Source organism: Palaemon carinicauda, chromosome 27 (assembly GCF_036898095.1).
Source record: "Palaemon carinicauda isolate YSFRI2023 chromosome 27, ASM3689809v2, whole genome shotgun sequence".
NCBI classification, from domain to species: Eukaryota; Metazoa; Arthropoda; class Malacostraca; order Decapoda; family Palaemonidae; genus Palaemon; species Palaemon carinicauda.
In genome coordinates this window covers 20,299,941-20,311,987 of record NC_090751.1, presented here as the reverse complement: position 1 = coordinate 20,311,987, position 12,047 = coordinate 20,299,941, and the positions used below count along the sequence as shown (strand labels likewise).

The window sequence follows — 12,047 nt, the reverse complement described above, 5'->3', positions numbered from 1 at the left end:
TCACTGATGTCTGTCGCACTTTTGTTACCTAGCAAATTGCAGGAATTCCCTTCACTGTGTTTATTTAAGGCTACATTTACTGAGAACCAATGAAACGTAATAAGTATGTCTCACTGATGTCTGTCGCACTTTTGTTACCTAGCAAATTGCAGGAATTCCCTTCACTGTGTTTATTTAAGGCTACATTTACTGAGAACCAATGAAACGTAATAAGTATGTCTCACTGATGTCTGTCGCACTTTTGTTACCTAGCAAATTGCAGGAATTCCCTTCACTGTGTTTATTTAAGGCTACATTTACTGAGAACCAATGAAACGTAATAAGTATGTCTCCCTGATGTCTGTCGCACTTTTGTTACCAAGCAAATTGCAAGAATTCCCTTCACTGTGTTTATTTAAGGCTACATTGACTGAGAACCAATGAAACGTAATAAGTATGTCTCCCTGATGTCTGTCGCACTTTTGTTACCAAGCAAATTGCAAGAATTCCCTTCACTGTGTTTATTTAAGGCTACATTGACTGAGAACCAATGAAACGTAATAAGTATGTCTCCCTGATGTCTGTCGCACTTTTGTTACCAAGCAAATTGCAAGAATTCCCTTCACTGTGTTTATTTAAGGCTACATTGACTGAGAACCAATGAAACGTAATAAGTATGTCTCCCTGATGTCTGTCGCACTTTTGTTACCAAGCAAATTGCAAGAATTCCCTTCACTGTGTTTATTTAAGGCTACATTGACTGAGAACCAATGAAACGTAATAAGTATGTGTCCCTGATGTCTGCCGCACTTTTGTTACCAAGCAAATTGCAAGAATTCCCTTCACTGTGTTTATTTAAGGCTACATTGACTGAGAACCAATGAAACGTAATAAGTATGTCTCCCTGATGTCTGCCGCACTTTTGTTACCAAGCAAATTGCAAGAATTCCCTTCACTGTGTTTATTTAAGGCTACATTGACTGAGAACCAATGAAACGTAATAAGTATGTCTCCCTGATGTCTGCCGCACTTTTGTTACCAAGCAAATTGCAAGAATTCCCTTCACTGTGTTTATTTAAGGCTACATTGACTGAGAACCAATGAAACGTAATAAGTATGTCTCCCTGATGTCTGCGGCACTTTTGTTACCAAGCAAATTGCAAGAATTCCCTTCACTGTGCGTATTTAAGGCTACATTTACTGAGAACCAATGAAACGTAATAAGTATGTGTCACTGATGTCTGTCGTACTTTTGTTACCTAGCAAATTGCAAGAATTCCCTTCACTGTGTTTATTTAAGGCTACATTGACTGAGAACCAATGAAACGTAATAAGTATGTCTCCCTGATGTCTGCCGCACTTTTGTTACCTAGCAAATTGCAAGAATTCCCTTCACTGTGTTTATTTAAGGCTACATTGACTGAGAACCAATGAAACGTAATAAGTATGTCTCCCTGATGTCTGCCGCACTTTTCTTACCTAGCAAATTGCAAGAATTCCCTTCACTGTGTTTATTTAAGGCTACATTGACTGAGAACCAATGAAACGTAATAAGTATGTCTCCCTGATGTCTGCCGCACTTTTGTTACCTAGAAAAATGCAAGAATTCCCTTCACTGTGTTTATTTAAGGCTACATTTACTGAGAACCAATGAAACGTAATAAGTATGTCTCACTGATGTCTGTCGCACTTTTGTTACCAAGCAAATTGCAAGAATTCCCTTCACTGTGTTTATTTAAGGCTACATTTACTGAGAACCAATGAAACGTATAAGTATGTCTCACTGATGTCTGTCGCACTTTTGTTACCTAGCAAATTGAAAGAATTCCATTCACTGTGTTTATTTAAGGCTACATTTACTGAGAACCAATGAAACGTAATAAGTATGTCTCACTGATGTCTGTCGCACTTTTGTTATCAAGCAAATTGCATGAATTCCCTTCACTGTGTTTATTTAAGGCTACATTTACTGAGAACCAATGAAACGTAATAAGTATGTCTCACTGATGTCTGTCGCACTTTTGTTATCAAGCAAATTGCATGAATTCCCTTCACTGTGTTTTATTAAGGCTACATTTACTGAGAACCAATGAAACGTAATGAATATGTCTCACTGATGTGTGTCGCACTTTTGTTACCTAGCAAATTGCAAGAATTCCCTTCACTGTGTGTATTTAAGGCTACATTTACTGAGAACCAATGAAACGTAATAAGTATGTGTCACTGATGTCTGTCGTACTTTTGTTACCTAACAAATTGCAAGAATTCCCTTCACTGTGTGTATTTAAGGCTACATTTACTGAGAACCAATGAAACGTAATAAGTATGTCTCACTGATGTCTGTCGTACTTTTGTTACCTAGCAAATTGCAAGAATTCCCTTCACTGTGTGTATTTAAGGCTACATTTACTGAGAACCAATGAAACGTAATAAGTATGTCTCACTGATGTCTGTCGCACTTTTATTATCAAGCAAATTGCAATTATTCCCTTCACTGTGTTTATTTAAGGCTACATTTACTGAGAACCAATGAAACGTAATAAGTATGTCTCACTGATGTCTGTCGCACTTTTGATACCAAGCAAATTGCAAGAATTCCCTTCACTGTGTTTATTTGAGGCTACATTTATTGAGAACCAATGAAACGTAATAAGTATGTCTCACTGATGTCTGTCGCACTTTTGATACCAAGCAAATTGCAAGAATTCCCTTCACTGTGTTTATTTAAGGCTACATTTACTGAGAACCAATGAAACGTAATAAGTATGTCTCACTGATGTCTGTCGCACTTTTGTTACCTAGCAAATTGCAAGAATTCCCTTCACTGTGTTTATTTAAGGCTACATTTACTGAGAACCAATGAAACGTAATAAGTATGTCTCACTGATGTCTGTCGCACTTTTGTTACCTAGCAAATTGCAGGAATTCCCTTCACTGTGTTTATTTAAGGCTACATTTACTGAGAACCAATGAAACGTAATAAGTATGTCTCCCTGATGTCTGTCGCACTTTTGATACCTAGCAAATTGCAAGAATTCCCTTCACTGTGTTTATTTAAGGCTACATTTACTGAGAACCAATGAAACGTAATAAATATGTCTCCCTGATGTCTGTCGCACTTTTGATACCTAGCAAATTGCAAGAATTCCCTTCACTGTGTTTATTTAAGGCTACATTTACTGAGAACCAATGAAACGTAATAAGTATGTCTCCCTGATGTCTGTCGCACTTTTGATACCTAGCAAATTGCAAGAATTCCCTTCACTGTGTTTATTTAAGGCTACATTTACTGAGAACCAATGAAACGTAATAAGTATGTCTCCCTGATGTCTGTCGCACTTTTGATACCTAGCAAATTGCAAGAATTCCCTTCACTGTGTTTATTTAAGGCTACATTTACTGAGAACCAATGAAACGTAATAAGTATGTCTCCCTGATGTCTGTCGCACTTTTGATACCTAGCAAATTGCAAGAATTCCCTTCACTGTGTTTATTTAAGGCTACATTTACTGAGAACCAAGGAAACGTAATAAGTATGTCTCACTGATGTCTGTCGCACTTTTGTTACCAAGCAAATTGCAAGAATTCCCTTCACTGTGTTTATTTAAGGCTACATTTACTGAGAACCAAGGAAACGTAATAAGTATGTCTCACTGATGTCTGTCGCACTTTTGTTACCAAGCAAATTGCAAGAATTCCCTTCACTGTGTTTTTTTAAGGCTACATTGACTGAGAACCAAGGAAACGTAATAAGTATGTCTCACTGATGTCTGTCACACTTTTGTTACCTAGCAAATTGCAAGAATTCCCTTCACTGTGTTTTTTTAAGGCTACATTGACTGAGAACCAAGGAAACGTAATAAGTATGTCTCATTGATGTCTGTCGCACTTTTGTTACCTAGCAAATTGCAAGAATTCCCTTCACTGTGTTTATTTAAGGCTACATTGACTGAGAACCAAGGAAACGTAATAAGTATGTCTCATTGATGTCTGTCGCACTTTTGTTACCTAGCAAATTGCAAGAATTCCCTTCACTGTGTTTATTTAAGGCTACATTGACTGAGAACCAAGGAAACGTAATAAGTATGTCTCATTGATGTCTGTCGCACTTTTGTTATCAAGCAAATTGCATGAATTCCCTTCACTGTGTTTATTTAAGGCTACATTTACTGAGAACCAATGAAACGTAATAAATATGTCTCACTGACGTCTGTCGCACTTTTGTTATCAAGCAAATTGCATGAATTCCCTTCACTGCTACATTTACTGAGAACCAAGGAAACGTAATAAGTATGTCTCCCTGATGTCTGTCGCACTTTTGATACCTAGCAAATTGCAAGAATTCCCTTCACTGTGTTTATTTAAGGCTACATTTACTGAGAACCAAGGAAACGTAATAAGTATGTCTCCCTGATGTCTGTCGCACTTTTGATACCTAGCAAATTGCAAGAATTCCCTTCACTGTGTTTATTTAAGGCTACATTTACTGAGAACCAAGGAAACGTAATAAGTATGTCTCCCTGATGTCTGTCGCACTTTTGATACCTAGCAAATTGCAAGAATTCCCTTCACTGTGTTTATTTAAGGCTACATTTACTGAGAACCAAGGAAACGTAATAAGTATGTCTCCCTGATGTCTGTCGCACTTTTGTTACCAAGCAAATTGCAAGAATTCCCTTCACTGTGTTTATTTAAGGCTACATTTACTGAGAACCAAGGAAACGTAATAAGTATGTCTCCCTGATGTCTGTCGCACTTTTGATACCTAGCAAATTGCAAGAATTCCCTTCACTGTGTTTATTTAAGGCTACATTTACTGAGAACCAAGGAAACGTAATAAGTATGTCTCCCTGATGTCTGTCGCACTTTTGTTACCAAGCAAATTGCAAGAATTCCCTTCACTGTGTTTATTTAAGGCTACATTTACTGAGAACCAAGGAAACGTAATAAGTATGTCTCACTGATGTCTGTCGCACTTTTGTTACCAAGCAAATTGCAAGAATTCCCTTCACTGTGTTTATTTAAGGCTACATTTACTGAGAACCAAGGAAACGTAATAAGTATGTCTCATTGATGTCTGTCGCACTTTTGTTACCTAGCAAATTGCAAGAATTCCCTTCACTGTGTTTATTTAAGGCTACATTTACTGAGAACCAATGAAACGTAATAAGTATGTCTCACTGATGTCTGTCGCACTTTTGTTACCTAGCAAATTGCAAGAATTCCCTTCACTGTGTTTATTTAAGGCTACATTTACTGAGAACCAATGAAACGTAATAATTATGTCTCACTGACGTCTGTCGCACTTTTGTTGTCAAGCAAATTGCATGAATTCCCTTCACTGTGTTTATTTAAGGCTACACTGACTGAGAACCAATGAAACGTAATAAGTATGTCTCACTGATGTCTGTCGCACTTTTGTTACCTAGCAAATTGCAAGAATTCCCTTCACTGTTTATTTAAGGCTACATTTACTGAGAACCAATGAAACGTAATAAGTATGTCTCACTGATGTCTGTCGCACTTTTGTTACCTAGCAAATTGCAAGAATTCCCTTCACTGTGTTTATTTAAGGCTACATTGACTGAGAACCAATGAAACGTAATAAGTATGTCTCATTGATGTCTGTCGCACTTTTGTTACCTAGCAAATTGCAAGGATTCCCTTCACTTCTTGTTTCCAGTCATGACTGATCCTCTGAAATTCTGTTAATATGTCATACCTTTAACAAAATCATATCTATTCCTCGCAATTTTAACCGTCATGCCTCTAGCAAACATTTATATTATTTTGGAGCGGTTTCGAGATGTTTCTTATGACAGGCGTATAAGAAAATAACTATCCTCTCATATGTCTATCTACACTCTCTCATATGTCTATCTACACTGTCTACACACTTAAACCAAATCATATATATCCCCGGATATATCTAAGAACACAGACCAAAAAAAAATTCACAACCATCCCTCCAATTTCTATGATATAAACGTCACATCTATACCCTCTAATTTCGAAGGATATCCCCTATCCTAAATTTCACATTAATTCCCTTCAATAATAAAGGATTCGGGAGAATGGATTGTCCTCTCTGTCCTTATTTTAACTGGACGTGACCTGGACATACTTCCGACGAGCGCATAATTGGATTTCCAAGGATTGGGACCCGTGCTTGTAGTGAAGTCAGTGTCCCTCACACCGTAATCATTATTGAATGGAGTTTGCAGTCCCTTCGAACCATAGATACAACTGCTTTTGAGCCTTCTACTTTGCTGTTCAACTTCTTTTAACTAAGTTTCAACTTCTTTTAACTTATTTTTCGAAGTTTCGAGTTCTTTTAACGTATTTTTCGAAGTTTCAACTTCTTTTAACTTATTTTTCAAAGTTTCAACTTCTTTAAACTTATTTTTCGAAGTTTCAACTTCTTTTAACTTATTTTTCGAAGTTTCAACTTCTTTTAACTTATTTTTCGAAGTTTTCCCTAAGTCACCTCTTGGCACCGAATGGTCTACCTGGCTCCAACACCAAACCGTACGACCCAAATGCTATCAACTAAACAATGTTGCTAACGAACGGGGACACAAAAATAGAAGGTATTGCAGACAAGTGCTAATTACGCCAATTAAGTACCAGAGTACGTGGGCCTGGCAATTAGTACGAGTCCGCTCGACTGTACCGGCAGAGCAGGATGATAATTATTACGTCTCCTGGTCTCATTTCGTTGATGGTCACGTCAAGGCCCTTCGTATTGTCTTGGAGGAGAGGGCTGAAAGGGAGGAAGCTGGAGGAGAGGGCTGAAAGGGAGGAAGCTGAAGGCGAGGGCTGAAAGGGAGGAAGCTGGAGGAGAGGGCTGAATGGGAGGAAGCTGGAGGAGAGGGCTGAAAGGGAGGAAGCTGAAGGCGAGGGCTGAAAGGGAGGAAGCTGGAGGAGAGGGCTGAATGGGAGGAAGCTGGAGGAGAGGGCTGAAAGGGAGGAAGCTAGAGGAGAGGGCTGAAAGGGAGGAAGCTGGAGGAGAGGGCTGAAAGGGAGGAAGCTGGAGGAGAGGGCTGAAAGGGAGGAGGCTGGAGGAGAGGGCTGAAAGGGAGGAGGCTGGAGAAGAGGGTTGAAAGGGAGGAAGCTGGAGGAGAGGGCTGAAAGGGAGGAAGCTGGAGGAGAGGGCTGAAAGGGAGGAAGCTGGAGGAGAGGGCTGAATGGGAGGAAGCTGGAGGAGAGGGCTGAATGGGAGGAAGCTGGAGGAGAGGGCTGAAAGGGGGGAAGCTGGAGGAGAGGGCTGAAAGGGAGGAAGCTGGAGGAGAGGGCTGAATGGGAGGAAACTGGAGGAGAGGGCTGAAAGGGAGGAAGCTGAAGGAGAGGGCTGAAAGGGAGGAAGCTGGAGGAGAGGGCTGAAAGGGAGGAAGCTGGAGGAGAGGGCTGAAAGGGAGGAGGCTGGAGGAGAGGGCTGAAAGGGAGGAGGCTGGAGAAGAGGGTTGAAAGGGAGGAAGCTGGAGGAGAGGGCTGAAAGGGAGGAAGCTGGAGGAGAGGGCTGAAAGGGAGGAAGCTGGAGGAGAGGGCTGAATGGGAGGAAGCTGGAGGAGAGGGCTGAAAGGGAGGAAGCTGGAGGAGAGGGCTGAAAGGGAGGAAGCTGGAGGAGAGGGCTGAATGGGAGGAAGCTGGAGGAGAGGGCTGAAAGGGAGGAAGCTGGAGGAGAGGGCTGAAAGGGAGGAAGCTGGAGGAGAGGGCTGAAAGGGAGGAAGCTGGAGGAGAGGGCTGAAAGGGAGGAGGCTGGAGAAGAGGGTTGAAAGGGAGGAAGCTGGAGGAGAGGGCTGAAAGGGAGGAAGCTGGAGGAGAGGGCTGAAAGGGAGGAAGCTGGAGGAGAGGGCTGAATGGGAGGAAGCTGGAGGAGAGGGCTGAATGGGAGGAAGCTGGAGGAGGGGGCTGAAAGGGAGGAAGCTGGAGGAGAAGGCTGAATGGGAGGAAGCTGGAGGAGGGGGCTGAAAGGGAGGAAGCTGGAGGAGAGGGCTGAATGGGAGGAAGCTGGAGGAGAGGGCTGAAAGGGAGGAAGCTGGAGGAGAGGGCTGAATGGGAGGAAGCTGGAGGAGAGGGCTGAAAGGGAGGAAGCTGGAGGAGAGGGCTGAAAGGGAGGAGGCTGGAGGAGAGGGCTGAAAGGGAGGAGGCTGGAGAAGAGGGTTGAAAGGGAGGAAGCTGGAGGAGAGGGCTGAAAGGGAGGAAGCTAGAGGAGAGGGCTGAAAGGGAGGAAGCTGGAGGAGAGTGCTGAATGGGAGGAAGCTGGAGGAGAGGACTGAAAGGGAGGAAGCTGGAGGAGAGGGCTGAAAGGGAGGAAGCTGGAGGAGAGTGCTGAATGGGAGGAAGCTGGAGGAGAGGACTGAAAGGGAGGAAGCTGGAGGAGAGGGCTGAAAGGGAGGAAGCTGGAGGAGAGGGCTGAAAGGGAGGAAGCTGGAGGAGAGGGCTGAAAGGGAGGAAGCTAGAGGAGAGGGCTGAAAGGGAGGAAGCTGGAGGAGAGTGCTGAATGGGAGGAAGCTGGAGGAGAGGACTGAAAGGGAGGAAGCTAGAGGAGAGGGCTGAAAGGGAGGAAGCTGGAGGAGAGTGCTGAATGGGAGGAAGCTGGAGGAGAGGACTGAAAGGGAGGAAGCTGGAGGAGAGGGCTGAAAGGGAGGAAGCTGGAGGAGAGGGCTGAAAGGGAGGAAGCTGGAGGAGAGGGCTGAAAGGGAGGAAGCTGGAGGAGAGGGCTGAAAGGGAGGAAGCTGGAGGAGAGGGCTGAATGGGAGGAAGCTGGAGGAGAGGGCTGAAAGGGAGGAAGCTGGAGGAGAGGGCTGAAAGGGAGGAAGCTGGAGGAGAGGGCTGAAAGGGAGGAAGCTGGAGGAGAGGGCTGAAAGGGAGGAGGCTGGAGGAGAGGGCTGAAAGGGAGGAGGCTGGAGGAGAGGGCTGAAAGGGAGGAGGCTGGAGAAGAGGGTTGAAAGGGAGGAAGCTGGAGGAGAGGGCTGAAAGGGAGGAAGCTGGAGGAGAGGGCTGAAAGGGAGGAAGCTGGAGGAGAGGGCTGAAAGGGAGGAAGCTGGAGGAGAGGGCTGAAAGGGAGGAAGCTGGAGGAGAGGGCTGAAAGGGAGTAAGCAAAACAAAACAGATAAGAAGAGAGTAAAATTAAAACATATCATAAGACGTTTGAATCTGAAATTCTGGATTTTCATTGATAATTCTTTTTTTGCTTCGATCATTCTTACAATTATTCAAACTACGTTTCAATCTGAAACTCTGGATTTTCATTGATAATTCACTTTTTGCTTCGATCATTCTTATAATTATTCAAACTACGTTTCAATCTGAAACTCTGGATTTTCATTGATAATTATTTTTTTTTGCTTCGATCAATCCTTGTATTATTGTAATTATTCAATCTAAAATACTTATTTCAAAGGCTATCACCAATCAATTATCAATCATTATTACCTTTACATTAGATGCCTTTGATTTTTTATATAGTCAAGTGTTTGATGGCTACTAGATAATTCAAAGACCATTCGGAGCCCACCATCAGAGTCGCTCTGCTCAGATTGTCCGAGAGCACATTCCTCTTGCCTGGAATGAAGCTTTACAAAGAATCGCCATATTCAAGTTCCTATCTCCCTCTAGCAATTTTCGGTAAATACGTACTTTATCGCGAATAAATTAATCTAATCATACATTTTATCCCCTCTATCCCAAATAGATTCATCTCATTATAGATTTTTCTCCCTTTACCACAAATAGATTAATCTAATTATAAATTTTGTCCACTTTATCACTAATAAATTCAACTCATTGTGCATTTTGCTCACTTTATTATGAATAGAGTAATCCTATTATACATCTTACCCCCTTTACTGCAAATACATTAATCTAATTATACATATTCCCACTTTATCACCAGTAGATACATCTAATTATACATTTTACCCACTTCATCACGAGTAAATTCATCCAATTATACATTTTACCCCCTTTATCACGAATAGATTCATCCAATTATACATTTTACCCCCTTTATCACGAATAGATTCCTCCAATTATACATTTTACCCCCTTCATCACGAATAGATTCATCCAATTATACATTTTACCTCCTTTATCACGAATAGATTCATCCAATTATACATTTTACCCCCTTCATCACGAATAGATTCATCCAATTATACATTTTACCCCCTTTATCACGAATAGATTCATCCAATTATGCATTTTACCCCGTTTATCACGAATAGATTCCTCCAATTATACATTTTACCCCCTTTATCACGAATAGATTCCTCCAATTATACATTTTACCCCCTTTATCACGAATAGATTCATCCAATTATACATTTTACCCTATTTATCACGAATAGATTCATCCAATTATACATTTTAACCCCTTTATCACGAATAGATTCATCCAATTATACATTTTACCCCCTTTATCACGAATAGATTCCTCCAATTATACATCTTACCCTATTTATCACGAATAGATTCATCCAATTATACATTTTAATCCCTTAATCACGAATAGATTCATCCAATTATACATTTTAATCCCTTAATCACGAATAGATTCATCCAATTATACATTTTAACCCTTTTATCACGAATAGATTCATCTAATTATACATTTTACCCTATTTATCACGAATAGATTCATCCAATTATACATTTTACCCCCTTTATCACGAACAGATTCATCCAATTATACATCTTACCCTATTTATCACGAATAGATTCATCCAATTATACATTTTAATCCCTTAATCACGAATAGATTCATCCAATTATACATTTTAACCCTTTTATCACGAATAGATTCATCTAATTATACATTTTACCCTATTTATCACGAATAGATTCATCCAATTATACATTTTACCCCCTTTATCACGAATAGATTCATCCAATTATACATTTTACCCCCTTTATCACGAATAGATTCATCCAATTATACATTTTACCCCCTTTATCACGAATAAATTCATCCAATTATACATTTTACCCCCTTTATCCCGAATATTCATATAATTATACATTTTACCCTCTTTATCACGAATAGATTCATCCAATTATACATTTTACCCCCTTTAATCACGAATAGATTCATCCAATTATACATTTTACCCTATTTATCACGAATAGATTCATCCAATTATACATTTTACCCTATTTATCACGAATAGATTCATCCAATTATACATTTTACCCCCTTTATCACGAATAGATTCATCCAATTATACATTTTACCCCCGGGTATCACGAAAATATTCATCCAATTATACATTTTACCCCCTTTATCACGAATAGATTCCTCCAATTATACATTTTACCCTCTTTATCACAAATAGATTCATCCAATTATACATTTTACCCCCTTTAATCACGAATAGATTCATCCAATTATACATTTTACCCTATTTATCACGAATAGATTCATCCAATTATACATTTTACCCTATTTATCACGAATAGATTCATCCAATTATACATTTTACCCCCTTTATCACGAATAGATTCATCCAATTATACATTTTACCCTATTTATCACGAATAGATTCATCCAATTATACATTTTACCCTATTTATCACGAATAGATTCATCCAATTATACATTTTACCCCCTTTATCACGAATAGATTCATCCAATTATACATTTTACCCCCTATATCATGGATAGATTCATCCAATTATACATTTTACACACAATCACAATTACCAACTTTACTACAAATAGATTCCTCCAATGATACATTTCAACAACAACAAAAACCCAAACAAAAGTAGGGGTCCTTTATGAGTGCCTCTTCCCTTCAAACGCGTTCACTGACGTGTCTGTGACAGAGGGCCTGCGAAGGCTATCCATCACTTAGTGCCGGCTACAGGCATCGAGATCTTGGCCCGGAGAGAGATTTCCATTTCGATCTCACGAATTCCAGAATTGCCAGTAGAGGCAGACTGGAGAAATTGTTTCCGTTTATCTTCATTTTGTTTTGGTTGTTTTATTCATTATATTTCTTTTCTGATTCGTTTGCTTTAAAAACTTTTCAAAAATATTTATTTTTATTTGTCTTATTTCCATT

At 40.2% G+C, this 12,047-nt stretch overlaps 1 protein-coding gene across 1 annotated transcript in view; it reads right to left on the bottom strand.

The window, feature by feature from the left end:
* Positions 1–6,627: 6,627 nt before the first annotated feature.
* LOC137620840 (proline-rich protein 36-like) overlaps positions 6,628–12,047 on the bottom strand; it is a 17,008-nt gene continuing 11,588 nt past the window's right edge. Inside the window, exon 6 of the mRNA XM_068351287.1 lies at positions 6,628–9,066. Coding sequence (XP_068207388.1) covers positions 6,628–9,066 — 2,439 coding nt within the window. The remainder of the gene's footprint in view (positions 9,067–12,047) is intronic.